Source organism: Gobius niger (assembly GCF_951799975.1).
Source record: "Gobius niger genome assembly, chromosome: 11".
In the NCBI taxonomy this organism is placed as follows: Eukaryota; Metazoa; Chordata; class Actinopteri; order Gobiiformes; family Gobiidae; genus Gobius; species Gobius niger.
The window spans coordinates 32764474-32783497 of NC_136862.1; the positions used below are offsets into that span (position 1 = coordinate 32764474).

The window sequence follows — 19024 nt, forward strand, 5'->3', positions numbered from 1 at the left end:
GTGTTGGGGTCAGGGGTGTGTTGGGGGTGAGGGGTGTGTTGGGGTCAGGGGTGTGTTGGGGGTCAGGGGTGTGTTGGGGGTCAGGGGTGTGTTGGGGGTCAGGGGTGTGTTGGGGGTCAGGGGTGTGTTGGGGGTCAGAGGTGTGTTGGGGTCAGGGGTGTGTTGGGGTCAGGGGTGTGTTGGGGTCAGGGGTGTGTTGAGGTCAGGGGTGTGTTGGGGGTCAGGGGTGTGTTGGGGGTCAGGGGTGTGTTGAGGGTGAGGGGTGTGTTGGGGGTCAGGGGTGTGTTGGGGGTCAGGGGTGTGTTGGGGGTCAGGGGTGTGTTGGCTGTGTGTTTCGCTGGCACGTCTTGCAAAGTATTGTGGGAATGCAACCTTTCCAGGCCGGCAAAATGGAGTAGATGAGAGCAGCTTTGAATTAAAATTTAGATGTTTATGATATATTTGTTGCAAATTTACTCCACTGCGAGATCTGAACTGCTAAACCACCTCAAGAATCCCTGTTTATAGAGCTCTAAAGTCCAGGCTGAGCAGCTGTGACCAATGCTGATGTTTGTGTTCTATCTCAGCGCTCAGATCAAGAGCACGGTGAAGAGGAAGCTGTATGAGGACAGCCGTGTGCCACTCTCCTCTGAGGCGCAGAAGAAGACTCTGAAGAAACCTCCCTCGTCTGCGGCATCAGTCGCCGCCATCGCAAAGGCAACCTCCACGTCGGCACCCGTTTCTGCGGTGACGGCTCCCACGCAGGTCGTCGTGGCCACGGGCATGCAGACCGGAGCCTCGCTGGCCCCTCCTCCAATCAAGAAGCAGAAGACTGCAGGTGAGGGTTAACGTACGCAGTTAGCAAGTCGGCTAGTCCGGAAATGTCTCAGCGTTCATTAACCTGCTCAATGTATTTTTCCTATAGCCATTAGCATAGCCTGCTCAATGTATTTTTCCTATAGCTTTTACCAATAGCCTGCTCAATGTATTATTCCTTAGCCGTTAGCATTAACCTGCTCAATGTATTATTCCTTAGCCGTTAGCATTATCCTGCTCAATGTATTATCCCTTAGCCGTTAGCATTATCCTGCTCAATGTATTATTCCTTAGCCGTTAGCATTAGCCTGCTCGATGTATTATTCCTTAGCCGTTAGCATTATCCTGCTCAATGTATTATTCCTTAGCCGTTAGCATTAACCTGTTCAATGTATTATTCCTTAGCCGTTAGCATTATCCTGCTCAATGTATTATTCCTTAGCCGTTAGCATTAACCTGTTCAATGTATTATTCCTTAGCCGTTAGCATTAACCTGTTCAATGTATTTTCCTATAGCCACTAGCATTAGCCTGTTCAATGTATTTTTCCTATAGCCGTTAGCATTAACCTGCTCAATGTATTATTCCTTAGCCGTTAGCATTATCCTGCTCAATGTATTATTCCTTAGCCGTTAGCATTAACCTGTTCAATGTATTTTCCTATAGCCACTAGCATTAACCTGTTCAATGTATTATTCCTTAGCCGTTAGCATTAACCTGTTCAATGTATTATTCCTTAGCCGTTAGCATTAACCTGTTCAATGTATTATTCCTTAGCCGTTAGCATTAACCTGTTCAATGTATTATTCCTTAGCCGTTAGCATTAACCTGTTCAATGTATTTTCCTATAGCCACTAGCATTAGCCTGTTCAATGTATTTTTCCTATAGCCGTTAGCATTAACCTGCTCAATGTATTATTCCTTAGCCGTTAGCATTATCCTGCTCAATGTATTATTCCTTAGCCGTTAGCATTAACCTGTTCAATGTATTTTCCTATAGCCACTAGCATTAACCTGTTCAATGTATTTTTCCTATAGCCGTTAGCATTAGCCTGCTCGATGTATTTTTCCTATAACTGTTAGCATTAACCTGCTCAATGTATTTACCTATAGCCATTAGCATTAGCCTGCTCAATGTATTTTTCCTATAGCCGCTAGCATTAGCCTGCTCAATGTATTTTCCTATAGCTATTAGCATTAGCCTGCTCAATGTATTTTTCCTATAGCCGCTAGCATTAGCCTGCTCAATGTATTTTCCTATAGCCGTTAGCATTAGCCTGCTCAATGTACTTTTTCTATTCACCTTATTCCAGAGGCTCGCGTGGGCGCCGCCCAGGGTTGCCAGGTCCGCGGTTAAACGGAATTGGGCGGAATTGGGCGGTTTTTAAAGCCATTCCGCGGGTGAAAATAACTGTCTGTGGTTTTTTGCCTTGCTGTAATCAATGTTGAATTGATCAAAGTCACTATTTTGAAGGCAAATCCAAGGCTCTGTAAGCTGCTTTTTCAATAAGGGAGGGGAGTAGGGGTGGTTTCTCATCATCGTAGGAGCACATGGGCTCCGCTAACTAGTAAACAATATTGAAAATTCTAGCCGTGCCGTATGTTTTCCGCGGTTTTCAGATATTTTTGGGCGGGTTTGGCTGCCCATACCTGGCAACCCTGGCGCCGCCATGAATTGTGCCCGCCCCTTTTCTCCTATCTGTTAACATGGGACTGGAGAAGTCCACATAAAATCAGTCACTACGATGAGTGGAGATGGTCCAGGATAATCACAATTATCTGAATATCACAATCCATCACCAAACTCAGGGGCGCACAACATCAAAAACATCCTGGGTTTTTTGTTGATTGATTTGTGCCAAAATTAAGGCACAATTCAATTAAAATGTCAATAAATGTCATTCAAAACATGAAATCTGATGCAATAGACGTGAAATCTGTTTCTCTGAAATGAATGACATTATTGACAATTATGACGACAATTATACTCAATAAGTTCATCAGAAAATATGAAAATGATGGTCCAAAGTCCATTTAGGCCTTTTTTTAAATCAAGTTTGTCCTTGTGTCCTTTTTACTCTGAAACCTCCACATTTCCGTTCATAAGGGCGATACGTTTATTGGGAAAAAATGCCTAATAAATGACATTTAAGAGCGATAGATTTGACTTGCCTGCATAAACCCTGAGCCATAATGGGATTGAACTGAGGAAAAGAAAAGCTCTTTATGTGGACAAAACCATTTGGGGAGTCCCTGCGCAGACATTTGAGGCTGATGAGTTGCTGTTGTGTTGCTATGGTTACAAATTCTTCATTTATGTTTTTGTTGCCGTTTCAGACGTGACCCTGAGCGCTCTCAACGACTCGGACGTGAACTCTGACCTCGTGGACATCGAAGGCCTCGACTCCAAAAAACTCAACTTTGACCAAGGTACAACTCGGCCTCCTCACAGCAGGGGGCGCTACAGGGATCCACATACATGAGCTTAGACGAGTTGATGCGTAGCTGTCTGGTCTTTGCGCGTGCGCTCAATAACGCAAAAGCATCACAGACGTTGTTAGCGTTTACCCTTTCCTCCTCTCCACTATGGACCCAAACGGGGCTGAAGTTAGAAGCGACCATTTACCGTGACGTGAGCGTTTACACAATCCAAGTATAGATACAGACGGCATCGCGTCATAGAAGGGGGCGTGGCTTCGCCGAGGGGGAAAATAGAATCTTTAGAGCATTTGGCCCGCAATGTAATTATATTTGGCCCGCGAGGTTATACCAAATGACTACTCGAGCTGGCCCACCGGTATTATACTTTTTTTTTCAGATTTCGCATATCTGGACTATTAAGTTCTATATTGTATATAGGGGTGTAACGGTACGCTAAAATTGTATTCGGTTCGGTTCACGGTTTTGGAGGGCTCGGTTCGGTTAATTTTCGGTACAAATAAATAAGAACTAACAACATTTTTCTTTTGAAAAGCTGCCAATACACAATAGAATTCTTGCCTAAAATAAATAAAAGCGACCCCCTGTGTGAGGACCACTAACCACTAAACCACTGTGAGACTGGGATTTAGGACGACTACTAGTCTATTTCCCTTTTTAAAATAGTAAATGGCAAATGGTCCCATTCTCTCACCTCTGGTCCCTGACCCACAGATTGGGAACCGCTGATTTAAAACTAACTGAAACCTGCTCCTGACGGTTGTGTCTGTCTTACCGCTGAGAATTAGCCTGTGAGTCGCCCAACCCGTTTTAGACTGTGAGCCGCGCATGAGGCGAAGCACCGGGAGACAGACGGCCGAGCGGGACACGAGCGGGACACGAGCGGGACACGAGCGGGACACGAGCGGGACACGAGCGGGACACGAGCGGGACACGAGCGGGACACGAGCGGGACACGAGCGGGACACGAGCGGAGAAGCACTCGCGCTTTGGAAGAGACCGGGGGAAGGCGGTCGGTCTCTCCTGCTCATTCACTTCACCAGACTACTCCGTGTTGGTGTTATATGTGGCGAAGTAGGCGGAGAGTGAGTGCGGCTGGAAGAGCCTGTCCCCGTAAGGCCAATGATACACTGGACGCGTTTTTGTAGCCGAATTGGTCTGGGAGTGCCTCTCCGCGTGCATTCGCAAGGCTCGCTTCAGTCGGCTCCCTGTTCATCAGATGAGCGCGCTCTCGTGCGTGTACACTGCAGCCGAGGCGGCGCAGCTGAGCGCCTCAGCCCAAAGCCGCTTCCGCTCCTAAACTCAAAAATGCCTCCGTGCGCATTTTTCTCATCTGCGCCTCGTGGTGCGAAGCCGATTTCTGTCTGAAAATGTATAAAACACATTATTACTAAATAAATAAAAGATTGTCCTGCATTGTATGATTATTTATATGAGTGTATACAAGTTTAAGATTATTATTATGATTTTTGATTATGATAATTATTATTATTACGACTATAGTAGTAGTATTGGGTGCTTATTTCATAAAGAGAGAGGAATATTGCCTGACATATGGCAGTATAGCTACACCACCTTGTCATTTTTCCACATCAAGACTTTCCCTCAAGTCACTCTGCTGCTCTGTTTTTGTGGCCTCGTCACTTTTCCCAAAAGGAAAGCAGTGAAGGTGGATGACATCAAGTTGATTGAGGCCAAGACATGCGTTCAGTTCAACAAAGAAACAGGTGGAGTGAACAGCGTGGCGCTTCACAGCGCTCGCCTGCAGTTACATGTACGCGCTCTGCGCGGGAGAGCTCGGCCGCTCGGGGCGCTTGGCCGCTCGGGGCGCTCGGCCGCTCGGGGCGCTCGGCCGCTCGGGGCGCCCGGCCGCTCGGGGCGCCCGGCCGCTCGGGGCGCCCGGCCGCTCGGGGCGCCCGGCCGCTCGGGGCGCCCGGCCGCTCGGGGCGCCCGGCCGCTCGGGGCGCCCGGCCGCTCGGGGCGCCCGGCCGCTCAGGGCGCCCGGCCGCTCAGGGCGCTCGGCCGCTCAGGGCGCTCGGCTCTGAAAGGCGCGTGCGGTGTATCACTGGCGTAACAACGCGTTGATTAATCAGTGAAGCAACACTACGCACCTTGCGTAGTTTGCGTATAGGAAGAACCGGCTTTGAGCGCTGGTATAACTTTTTGGCTGAAGTGCGGACGTGATGGGATATTGTAGCGAGGCTCAAGACTTTTAATCAAATACTTAAAGCCAGCGCCTTCAACGACTGCAGTTTCTGAGTTTCTCTCAGCTACTCATGCAGCTTCAATAGCGTCCGTGCGGAAACTCGCGTAGGAACTTCCTTCCGCGGCACTTAATATGACGCTAATAATAAATTTACATTATTTAATGAAAATAATACACCGAAACGGTACGCAAGTGGACCGAACCGAACAGGCCGAACCGAAGCGGTTCAATACATCCCCATGAACCGTTACACCCCTAATTGTATAGTAATAAGTGTTGCTTGTTCCATATTCAATGTTAAAGCAAATCTTGTTTGGGTCCATATTAAAAGGTTCATTTGTTCAATGGTGGCCCGCGACTTTGTTCAAGTTTTACATTTTGGCCCACTGTGTATTTGAGTTTGACACCCCTGCTGTAAAGGCTCATGTAACCGTATTGGAAAACGTGGAAGTTGCTTCTAACTTCACCTCCGTTTGGGTCCATAGAGGAGAGGAGGGGAGGCTTTTGCCGTCTGTGCTTTGTTTACGTGACCAGACAGACCAGACAGCTACGTATCAACTCGTCTAAGCTTAGGTAAAAACATATCTCAGTATTTAAAAACGGTGGCCTATTCCCTTAAAATGTCCAAATTTGAAAAGCCACAAATGCAAATTCTCCTCTCGCTCCTCTAACTGAATGTGTCCTAGCTCCTTCTCCTCTCCTTTTTTCCTCTGTGCCCTAGCTCCTTCTCTTTGATTCAAATAAATCAAACAGCGTGCAAATGCATTTTAAAAGTCACTCCATGGGGACATGGGTTTAATGTATGCGCACGCATGGAACCAGAACAGTACTAAACCTACCATTCTTGTTCAACGTGGCACACCTCAGCCAAATTCCACTGTGTCATGTCAAAACACACTTGCATGCCGGAGATTGAGAAGAACGTTAACAAATGCAGACAGAGGAGAGAGGAAGAGTTAAAAAAGACAAGTGAGAAAATTAAGGAAACAAAACAAAAAAGGTAAGAATAATGGAGTTTTGGGCTTTTTAGAAGAGATTTGGGATTTTCTCCCAAAGGCCTTTAAATAATTATTTTGGTGTGTTGGGGGTGAGGGGTGAGGGCCTTCGTCAGGGTAATGCCCTGACGAAGGCCTATACGGCTGAAACGCCATAGAGGCCGTATAGGCTTTCGTCAGGACAGTACCCTGACGAAAGCCTATACGGCTGAAACGCCATAGAGGCCGTATAGGCTTTCGTCAGGGCAGTACCCTGACGAAAGCCTATACGGCTGAAACGCCATAGAGGCCGTATAGGCTTTCGTCAGGGCAGTACCCTGACGAAAGCCTATACGGCTGAAACGCCATAGAGGCCGTATAGGCTTTCGTCAGGGCAGTACCCTGACGAAAGCCTATACGGCTGAAACGCCATAGAGGCCGTATAGGCTTTCGTCAGGGAAAGCCTATACGGCTGAAACGCCATAAAGGCCGTATAGGCTTTCGTCAGGGTACTACCCTGACGAAAGCCTATACGGCTGAAACGCCATAAAGGCCGTATAGGCTTTCGTCAGGGTACTACCCTGACGAAAGCCTATACGGCTGAAACGCCATAAAGGCCGTATAGGCTTTCGTCAGGGTACTACCCTGACGAAAGCCTATACGGCTGAAACGCCATAAAGGCCGTATAGGCCTTCGTCAGGGTACTACCCTGACGAAAGCCTATACGGCTGAAACGCCATATAGGCCGTGTAGGCCTTCGTCAGGGTACTACCCTGACGAAAGCCTATACGGCTGAAACGCCATATAGGCCGTGTAGGCCTTCGTCAGGGTACTACCCTGACGAAAGCCTATACGGCTGAAACGCCATAGAGGCCGTATAGGCTTTCGTCAGGGTACTACCCTGACGAAGGCCTATACGGCTGAAATGCCATATAGGCCGTGTAGGCCTTCATCAGGGCAGTACCCTGACGAAGGCCTACACGGCTGAAACGCCATAAAGGCCGTATAGGCTTTCGTCAGGGTACTACCCTGACGAAAGCCTATACGGCTGAAACGCCATAAAGGCCGTATAGGCCTTCGTCAGGGCAGTACCCTGATGAAGGCCTATACGGCTGAAACGCCATAGAGGCCGTATAGGCTTTCGTCAGGGTACTACCCTGACGAAAGCCTATACGGCTGAAACGCCATAGAGGCCGTATAGGCTTTCGTCAGGGTACTACCCTGACGAAGGCCTCTACTGCTGAAACGGCTGAAACGCCGTATAGGATTTCGTCAGGGTACTACCCTGACGAAAGCCTATACGGCTGAAACGCCATAGAGGCCGTATAGGCTTTCGTCAGGGTACTACCCTGACGAAGGCCTATACGGCTGAAACGCCATAGAGGCCGTATAGGATTTCGTCAGGGTACTACCCTGACGAAAGCCTATACGGCTGAAACGCCATAGAGGCCGTATAGGCTTTCGTCAGGGTACTACCCTGACGAAGGCCTATACTGCTGAAACGCCATAGAGGCCGTATAGGCTTTCGTCAGGGTACTACCCTGACGAAGGCCTATACGGCTGAAACGCCATAGAGGCCGTATAGGCTTTCGTCAGGGCAGTACCCTGACGAAGGCCTATACGGCTGAAACGCCATAGAGGCCGTATAGGCTTTCGTCAGGGTACTACCCTGACGAAGGCCTATACGGCTGAAACGCCATAGAGGCCGTATAGGCTTTCGTCAGGGCAGTACCCTGACGAAAGCCTATACGGCTGAAACGCCATAGAGGCCGTATAGGCTTTCGTCAGGGCAGTACCCTGATGAAGGCCTATACGGCTGAAACGCCATAGAGGCCGTATAGGCCTTCATCAGGGCAGTACCCTGATGAAGGCCTATACGGCTGAAACGCGTAGGCAATGTTTTAATCTAATGGCCATGCTGCAATAAAGGCCTTTTACCAATACTACCTCAGTTTTGTATCTTTTTAAAGTCTATTGCTGATCCCTGCACTGAAGAGCACCAAAGTTAGATCTTTGAAGAAAAAAGCAAGGATATCCACGCAGTGCTCCTGCATGTTTTAGTTTGCTTGGGCAGGAGCAGTGTTTGGCCTGGAGTTTCTGTTCCGAGTCAGGCCCTGTGTGTTCGCTGTAAGAGCAGATGTAGGCCGTTTTGAAAAATGGCTCTGGTGTTCAAAGGATTTATCCATTGCCCTATTGATTGTTTCTTCCTCCATTTGCTCCTGGATAAAATCTCTCCTCAGAGAGAGGATACTAGCAGTTGGAGAACACTCTGCATCTGGGTGGCGTTGCATATTTTCTGCCAGCAATGTTGGAGATTGGCTCATGTGTTCAGAGGATGCATTAGTTTTCCTCCTGAGCGCTTCCTCCTCATTTAGCATCTGGATAAAAGCTCTCTTCTCAGCGAGCTTGCGTTCTTTACAAGACACTTTTTTCCAAAGTCCTGTAAAGAAATTTTTCACAGAGGCTTTTACACTGCTCGAGTCACCTTTAGTCTGGGACTTCCTGTCATCTTTGTACAGGAAAGAAAAGTTATTTCTGTTTGGCGGGTAGACTGAAGGTGCATAGAAAAGGTGAACAGGAGTCTCTTGATTCTGTTTGCCACGGGGGCTAGACTCTGTGTTGAGAAGGACTTCCTGCTTTTCCTTTCTTTGGACTTGATGCGATTTGTTAAGGAGTGTCCTCTGTTGAGAAGGAGTCAAATCCTCCTGCTGTGTCAGATCGTCGAACTCCTTCACCTCCCACTGTTCTGTTTTGATAATGCCATTGACATAACTCTCAACAGTCGTCTTTGTGGAAGTGTGACGCCCGTCAGGGGAGAATTGTGTCATCGACTCTTTCTGTCTTTGACACCTCTTTGGAGAACTGATCATAAAGCTCTCATTGGATCTAGGGAGGGTGGACTCTACCTCTTCCCTGAGAAACTGGCCAGGAGCAGAGTGTGGTCTGGACTTTCTGTTCTGAGTCAGGTCCTGCGTGTTTGCTGTCGGATCAGATGCAGGCCGTGGTTTTGAAAAATGGCTTTGGTGTTCAGAGGATTTAGCCATGGTTCTTCTGATTGCTTCTTCCTCCATTACCTCCTGCATAAAATCTCTCGTCAGAGAGAGCATACTAGCAGTTGGAGAACAGTTTATTTCCTCGTGGAGCTTTGTATTCTCTGCCAGCAATTTTGGAAATTGGTTCATGTGTTCAGAGGTTGTATTTGTTTTCCTTCTGAACGTTTCCTCTTCCATTAGCATCTGGATAAAATGTCTCTTCTGAGAGCGCGCGCTAGCAGTTGGAGAACACTCTGTATCTGAGTGGAGCTGAGTATTTTTTGCCAGCAATGTTGGAGATTGGCTCATGTGGTCAGAGGCTGCATTCATTTTCCTCCTGAGCTCTGTCTCCTCTATTACCATCTGGATAAAAGCTCTCTTCTTAGCGAGCTTGCGTTCTTTACAAGACACTTTTTTCCAAAGTCCTTTAAAGAAATTTTTCACAGAGGCTTTTACACTGCTCGAGTCACCTTTAGTCTGGGACTTCCTGTCATCTTTGTACAGGAAAGAACAGTTATTTCTGTTTGGCGGGTAGGCTGAAGATACATCAAAAAGGTGAACAGGAGTCTCTTGATTCTGTTTGCCACGGGGGCTAGACTCTGTGTTGAGAAGGACTTCCTGCTTTTCCTTTCTTTGGACTTGATGCGATTTGTTAAGGAGTGTCCTCTGTTGAGAAGGAGTCAAATCCTCCTGCTGTGTCAGATCGTCGAACTCCTTCACCTCCCACTGTTCTGTTTTGATAATGCCATTGACATAACTCTCAACAGTCGTCTTTGTGGAAGTGTGACGCCCGTCAGGGGAGAATTGTGTCATCGACTCTTTCTGTCTTTGACACCTCTTTGGAGAACTGATCATAAAGCTCTCATTGGATCTAGGGAGGGTGGACTCTACCTCTTCCCTGAGAAACTGGCCAGGAGCAGAGTGTGGTCTGGAGTTTCTGTTCTGAGTCAGGTCCTGCGTGTTTGCTGTCGGATCAGATGCAGGCCATGGTTTTGAAAAATGGCTTTGGTGTTCAGAGGATTTAGCCATGGTTCTTCTGATTGCTTCTTCCTCCATTTGCTCTTGCATAAAATTTCTCCTCAGAGAGAGCATACTAGCAGTTGGAGAAGAGTTTATTTCCTCGTGGAGCTTTGTATTCTCTGCCAGCAATTTTGGAAATTGGTTCATGTGTTCAGAGGTTGTATTCGTTTTCCTTCTGAGCGTTTCCTCTTCCATTAGCATCTGGATAAAATGTCTCTTCTGAGAGCGCGCGCTAGCAGTTGGAGAACACTCTGTATCTGAGTGGAGCTGAGTATTTTTTGCCAGCAATTTTGGAGATTGGCTCATGTGGTCAGAGGCTGCATTAGTTTTCCTCCTGAGCGCTTCCTCCTCATTTAGCATCTGGATAAAAGCTCTCTTCTTAGCGAGCTTGCGTTCTTTACAAGACACTTTTTTCCAAAGTCCTTTAAAGAAATTTTTCACAGAGGCTTTTACACTGCTCGAGTCATCTTTAGTCTGGGACTTCCTGTCATCTTTGTACAGGAAAGAACAGTTATTTCTGTTTGGCGGGTAGGCTGAAGATACATCAAAAAGGTGAACAGGAGTCTCTTGATTCTGTTTGCGACCGGGGCTAGACTCTGTGTTGGGAAGGACTTCCTGCTTTTCCTTTCTTTGGACTTGATGCGATTTGTTAAGGAGTGTCCTCTGTTGAGAAGGAGTCAAATCCTCCTGCTGTGTCAGATCGTCGAACTCCTTCACCTCCCACTGTTCTGTTTTGATAATGCCATTGACATAACTCTCAACAGTCGTCTTTGTGGAAGTGTGACGCCCGTCAGGGGAGAATTGTGTCATCGACTCTTTCTGTCTTTGACACCTCTTTGGAGAACTGATCATAAAGCTCTCATTGGATCTAGGGAGGGTGGACTCTACCTCTTCCCTGAGAAACTGGCCAGGAGCAGAGTGTGGTCTGGAGTTTCTGTTCTGAGTCAGGTCCTGCGTGTTTGCTGTCGGATCAGATGCAGGCCATGGTTTTGAAAAATGGCTTTGGTGTTCAGAGGATTTAGCCATGGTTCTTCTGATTGCTTCTTCCTCCATTTGCTCCTGCATAAAATTTCTCCTCAGAGAGAGCATACTAGCAGTTGGAGAAGAGTTTATTTCCTCGTGGAGCTTTGTATTCTCTGCCAGCAATTTTGGAAATTGGTTCATGTGTTCAGAGGTTGTATTCGTTTTCCTTCTGAGCGTTTCCTCTTCCATTAGCATCTGGATAAAATGTCTCTTCTGAGAGCGCGCGCTAGCAGTTGGAGAACACTCTGTATCTGAGTGGAGCTGAGTATTTTTTGCCAGCAATTTTGGAGATTGGCTCATGTGGTCAGAGGCTGCATTAGTTTTCCTCCTGAGCGCTTCCTCCTCATTTAGCATCTGGATAAAAGCTCTCTTCTTAGCGAGCTTGCGTTCTTTACAAGACACTTTTTTCCAAAGTCCTTTAAAGAAATTTTTCACAGAGGCTTTTACACTGCTCGAGTCATCTTTAGTCTGGGACTTCCTGTCATCTTTGTACAGGAAAGAACAGTTATTTCTGTTTGGCGGGTAGGCTGAAGATACATCAAAAAGGTGAACAGGAGTCTCTTGATTCTGTTTGCCACGGGGGCTAGACTCTGTGTTGAGAAGGACTTCCTGCTTTTCCTTTCTTTGGACTTGATGCGATTTGTTAAGGAGTGTCCTCTGTTGAGAAGGAGTCAAATCCTCCTGCTGTGTCAGATCGTCGAACTCCTTCACCTCCCACTGTTCTGTTTTGATAATGCCATTGACATAACTCTCAACAGTCGTCTTTGTGGAAGTGTGACGCCCGTCAGGGGAGAATTGTGTCATCGACTCTTTCTGTCTTTGACACCTCTTTGGAGAACTGATCATAAAGCTCTCATTGGATTTAGGGAGGGTGGACTCTACCTCTTCCCTGAGAAACTGGCCAGGAGCAGAGTGTGGTCTGGACTTTCTGTTCTGAGTCAGGTCCTGCGTGTTTGCTGTCGGATCAGATGCAGGCCGTGGTTTTGAAAAATGGCTTTGGTGTTCAGAGGATTTAGCCATGGTCCTTCTGATCGCTTCTTCCTCCATTAGCTCCTGCATAAAACCTCTCCTCAGAGCAGTTGGGTGATAATTTGTCTCTGGGCTAACACCACTGACACTTCTCTCAAGCCCATCACAGGGGAAACTTGTCCTGAACTCTTTTGGTCTTGGGTGGGTCGGTGGTCTCTTGGTGTCACCGCTCCAGCCCAGCTCAGAGGGAATGGACACGTCTGTAACCTCAGAGGGTTCCTCAGAGTCAGATTCCACATCCATGTCTTTGTTAAATATTGATTTGATGAATGCTGTGGCCGTGTAGACAGGTTTTCTGAAGGCTGTCTTTGCGCTGTCTTGGCGCTTGTGAACGTTTCTGAAATGTCCTGGGCGGCAAAGTGATTACCTGGTATCCCAGGTAACGGAACTCTTGATTCTTGCCATTGTTGCCATGGTTACACCAGCACTCAAATGAGAATGTGATGATGTCACAGTACACAGTGGGAGGCAGGAGCCAGTTTTAATTTATGAATTACAAAAATGCTAGCTAATATCAGCCACTGGGTCCATGATCTCTCTGTACAAGACCAAAAATGTCCTCAAAAACGAAATACTTTTACCTCTATATAATATTATAGACCTTTAGAACCCTGTGATGTCACCTGAAACCTAATTGCCCATATATGGTCATGTTCGAAGCAGCCAGAATTGAGTATGGTGTGAATGAATAATGCAATGTAAAGCATCTTTGAGTGTCCATAAAAGCACTATATAAATATATACCGATGCATTATTGTTATTAATTATGAATATGTTTTTCACCTAAATAAAAGATACACAGACATGGAAAGACCTCACAAAAATAACACTTTTACTTACACACAACTTAAATGAAGAGGATTTAGCCTTTAGAACTGAGGCCTCTTTTGAACGCTAATTTGTTTCTGAGGTAAATTCATGAATGTTTTCTTGCTGATATCACCTAAATGTAGCCTCTGGGTATGGGACATGTCAAAAAGGCGGCCCGCGGGCCAAATCCGGCCCCTGACTTGTACAGCATGACTTCCTGAGTATGTCAAAAAGAGAAAGTAAGTCTCTGTTCCTGTGTGGAGTTATGGATTTTGAAGGAAATAACCAGTATGCTCATTCCAGCCACTAGGGGGCAGCTTAGACTAAAAAAAGGAAAGAATTCCACACATGATGAAGGCACTGACATAATAAGAGATATAAGCATATCATAGCCAAGTGGTAAATGGACAGTCTGCCCCAGGGCGGCTGTGGCTACAATACCACAGTGTGGTATTGTGTACTGTGTACTATGAGAAGTACTATGAGAAGCTTGTGACACAGGCTTGTAAAGCGCAATACAAGTGTGAACCATTATTATTGCAGTCCTGTTAGGCTTTTCACCAAATCAGCACCATTTTAAAATCAAAGCTCAATATAATTCATTTATTGGAAAACAGTTTTCTCTATAGTATTTTCCTGTTTACATTATAAACACGCGGGCGCATATTGATCGCGTCATAGGCGGCCCGCGGCCCGCCAAGGAAGCTAGATTTCGGCCCACAAACCCAAATTAGTTTGACACCCCTGCTTTAGAGAAACAATTTTCCACTCTTTTAAGCCATTTTCTGGTGGATTATGAACTTATTTATCACATAAATAAAGTCAGGTGTAAATCGGGCCCTTATGGATATTTTCTCACAGCACATTGTTCAGTAGAAGTGAAAAAACGGCAGTTGTAGCTCGTGCTAGCTAACCGTTAGCATTAGCCCGATGCTAACATGTAGCATCAAGTTAGCATTCTCTGTTTTTTATGTATTTATGGGCTGTTGAACCACTTTGCTCCTCTCCATGTCTTTGTATCTTTCTTTAGTAGAAAACTATGTTCATAATTCAGCATTTGTTAAAGTAGTTTTTTGAATAATAGAGAAAGTTTAGATTTTTCTCCAAATTGTTTCCCCCTTAACTGTTTTAAAACAGGACCATATATGGGTGATTCCAGAGATGCCGTCTGTATCTATTGCTGGGTTGCAGGAGCCCGTTTTTCCTATTAACAGCATTACACTTTCACAAGCCGTAGCTCAAAAGAAAATGTATGAATTAGAAAAATGATCATTAATGTCAGTCACTGGGTCCATGATCTCTGTACAAGACCAAACATTTCCTCAAAAACAAAATAATTTTTCCTCCATACAATAGCATTGGCCTTTAGAGCGCTGTGATGTCACCTGCAACCCCAGCAATAGTCCCACAAAAGCAAACATGTCCATTTTCTAAGCGGATAAAAAGGGGAACTATATACATCTGATGTCGGACGATCCTCACGTGCTCCGAGTTGGGGAAAACAACATGGCGACGCACGGACTAAAACATATATGTATATATTTTTGTGTATCCCTTTAGTTGTTCTGGCCACTTGCCATCTGTCACTGAGCTCCTGCGAAGGACTTAAGCCTCTACGGTTATAAAATGTACTGTTAGCCTTGCCATGCTAATATTGCTAACGTCCACTGAGGGCTAACTGCGCTCTCTAAATTATTTGTAACTTTATAGATATAACCACACTGTTTGGGTTTTTATGTTTATTTTGTCAGATTTTTACCAACTCCTAGCTTGAATTATTTGTATATGTTAGACCAGACCTGGGCAAATTACGGCCCACGGACCAAATTCGGCCCGTGAGATGATTGAATTTGGCCCACGACTTGTAGGGCATAAATTCGCAAGTATGTCCAAAAAAAAAAAAAGTAAGTCTCGAGCCCATTCCTTTGCAGAGTTATGATTTTTGAAAGAAATTACCAGAATGTTGGTAATTCCCCCGCCCTACATAATTTAGTGTAATGGACAATAGGATAAAGTTGCAGAACAGGTTTGAGTTGTGTTAGACTAAAACCAACATTTTGAACTGGACAACTGTCCCACTGAAACCTTTGGCTCTTGTTCCTCTGACCTGTTTTTTCCTGTTTTGTTGCAGAATCTCTGAACCTGGACTCGAGCCTCATCATGAACTCCAGCGACCTCCCGCTGCTCTCCCGCTGACCCCTGACCTCCGCCTGAACCCGGGAGCGACTTTCCTTTTCTCTTTAGCAGGACTCTTTGACGAAGTAGCACAGTTTTGCCTGAAGGTGGCGCACTGAGGAGCGTGTTACATTTGATATACTTGTTTATTTTTGGAGGGGCGGGGTTTGCAGATTTTCTCATTTGTCGGTTTGTGGTTTGGTTTCATTTATTTATTTATTTATTTATTTTATTTATTTGAGCATACATTTTTGCTCAAAAGGAGTAGGCTGAAGCAAAAGCTTATGAGCGCCTACCCCCAACTCAAAATGATGAACTTTTCATTTCTCATAGTATAATCAGTGTAAACAAAACAACAACAAGGAACAATAGCAAAGAAACAAAACAAAAAATTAAGAACTCGTTTCCTTTCAGAACAGCTTTTTGACTCACAACCACTGTATGAGCTATTCACATAATAACAGAAGCAAACACTATTACACTATTACTATTTCCTGCAAGATTGCTACAAAGCAAGTAACAAAGCGACCATTCATATATTTCTTTCAGTTTCCAATGCCAAATATCAGCCACGTTCACTAGTTTTCATGACATAAGGGCTCATTAATGCACGTATTATAGTCCGTGTTCTTGTTGCTCCAGTTGTCATTACCAGGCTCAACACAATTTTAATCTATGTGCATTTTTAATGTATTATTATTATTTATATATCTTTTATTATGTACAGTGTATGATGTGACCCCTACATCGAGTGGTGCGTTAAAAAGCCGGGTGTAGAGCGGGCCAGTTGAAGAGGGCAGTAGCTCCCCATCAACAAACCTGCCCCCAGCCGCCCTAACAGCTGATTTTGTAGATGATGTTCGTCTGCTGTAAAGTGCATTAACCAATGAGGTTTATGAGCCCGTTGGAGGGGCTCATTCTTTATTATGTTTTAAGCAATAGAAATGACATCCGTTACAAGCAATTCCAAACACTCTGCCATTAATTAATCAATGTAAATTGGTTGTATTGCTCCCTCTAATGGCAACTAATTTCTTCTTTTCTGTATTTTTCAAAAGTCTTTTGTTTGTATTTATATTTGAACAGGTTGATGTTTGGGCATTGTTTCATTTCCATATCCAAATTATTCCACAAGTGCACCCCTTTAATTGTGGGGCTGAAGCTTTTCAAAGTTGAGCTATGTTTCTGAATCCTAAAGTTTAAATCTTCACGTAATTCATAAAAACCAGTGCGTTCTTGGAACCGTCTTTGTATTTGGCCTGGTAACAGTTTGTATCTTGCTCTGTATAGCATCTGTACAGTTTGGAACTCAACAATGTCACAAAACTTCATGATCCTTGATTTTAAAAATAATGGATTTGTGTGGTCCAGAAACCCAACTTTATGAATTACTCTGACAGCTCTTTTTTGCAACAATACTATTGGTTTAACTGTGTTTTTGTAAGTACTACCCCAAACCACAGCGCAATAGTATAAATAGGGCAAAATCAGAGAACAGTATAAGGTATGTAGCGCTTTGATATTTAAAATGTGCTTCGCTTTTGCTATTACTGCAATGCTTCTTGAAAGTTTAGTAGTTATATATTTAATGTGCGATTTCCAAGTAATTCTATCGTCTATAATAACGCCAAGGAATTTGATTTCATGCACCCGCTCTATAACAACACCCTCTATCTGAATTGCCTCCTGAGCATTAGAATCACAGTTGCCGAATATCATCAGTTTGCTTTTACTCAAATTCAAGGATAATTTGTTTTGTTTGAACCACTTATTGACACTCTTGAGTTCCAGGTTAACAATCTGACACAGTTGTTGCAAATCGTCTCCTGCTGTGAACATATTTGTATCGTCTGCAAACAAAATGAATTTAAGTACCTGCGATGTTTTACTAATATCGTTAATGTACATATTAAACAATTTTGGACCCAGAATGGAACCTTGAGGTAAACCACACACAATTTCTAGACAACTTGACTGTTGGTCTCCTATTTTCACACATTGTTTTCTATTTTTTAAATAACTGGTGACCCACTGTAGAGCTACCCCCCTAATCCCATAACGTTCTAGTTTATCAATTAATATATCGTAGTTTATTGTGTCAAATGCTTTACTCAGGTCAATAAATAACCCTACTGCATATTTCTTGTTGTCTACAGCATTTGTTATTTCTTCAATTACATCAAAGAGTGCGTGCGAAGTTGAATGATTGTTCCTAAAACCAAACTGATTATCAGAGAGTAAGTTATGTCTTTCAATGAAGCTATCAAGTCTAGAGTTAAAAACCTTCTCTAAGATTTTTGAAAATTGCGGTAAAAGGGAAACAGGCCTGTAGTTTGTAAAGAGATGTTTATCTCCAGCTTTGAACAGAGGAATGACTTTTGCTACTTTCATACTGTCAGGAAATTGTCCAGTTTGTAACGATAAATTACAGACGTGTGTTAACGGCTTAGAGATACTTTCAATGACAGATTTTAAGGTCTTCATATCCATATCATAGTAATCTGTCGAAGTTTTATTTTTACACCCTCTAACAATGTCCAGTATCTCCTTTTCCTCCACAGGATTGAGGAACAAGGACATAGGATTTCTGTCTATCAGCTCATAGTTATAGTTCTCAACATTTTCAATTTTTGCTGCAAGGTTCGGTCCAACATCTACAAAAAATTCATTGAAAGTATTAACTACTTCATTCATATCCTTCATAGTTTTATCCTCGTCTTTGAAGTATTGTGGATAATTAATCATCCTTGGTTTATTTCTAATTATACTATTTAAGATATTCCATAGACCTTTAATGTTATTCTTGTTGCTGTCTAACAACTTATTATAATAGTCCTGTTTACATTTTCTAATGATACTTGTTAGTTTATTTTTATATGTCTTGTATTTATCCTCAGCTTCCTTAGTTCTATAATTTATACATTTTTTGTAAAGTGCATTTTTTTTCTTGCATGCATTTAGCAAACCCTTACACATCCATGGGTTTACTTTACATTTTCTGTTTTTACAGTATTTTTTCACTGGGCAATTTTTGTCAAATACTTTTTGAAATTTTTGCACAAACTCATCATATGCCTTATTGGTGTCATTCTCAGAGTATATATTACTCCAGTCTTGCGTTAATAGATCCTTTTTAAATGCATCAATAGTTATCTCTGTTTTTACTCTTCTAAACCAATACAAGTTTTCTTCCTTTTTTTCCCGTTCATTTTTGTACAATACAAATACTGGAAGGTGATCACTAATATCATTTATCATTAGTCCACTGACGTTATCACTTTCTATTTCATTGGAAAAAATATTATCAATTAAAGTGGCACTGTGAGATGTGATTCTACTCGGTTTGGTAATTAGGGGAAACAGACCTATACTGAATAAAGTGTTGATAAATTCGTCCGTCTTTTTATGGTTATTTGGGTTTAACAGATCACGAACACTCTTTTTTTATTTTTTTGTACATCCAACTTAACGTGACAGTTCAGAAGAAAATGACGCTGCAGGTGGAAAGAGGAAACCCATGTG

General features: G+C 44.1%; 1 protein-coding gene across 1 annotated transcript; it reads left to right on the forward strand.

Annotated features, from left to right (window-relative positions):
- Window positions 1-540: 540 nt before the first annotated feature.
- Window positions 541-15538, forward strand: LOC306970705 (BPTF-associated chromatin complex component 1-like; the record flags this gene model as incomplete). Its single annotated transcript, XM_079566733.1, has 3 exons — window positions 541-817; window positions 3132-3224; window positions 15459-15538. The coding sequence occupies 3 exons, from the start codon at window positions 541-543 to the stop codon at window positions 15521-15523; spliced, it is 435 nt and encodes a 144-aa protein (XP_079422859.1). The 3' UTR covers window positions 15524-15538.
- Window positions 15539-19024: the final 3486 nt, after the last annotated feature.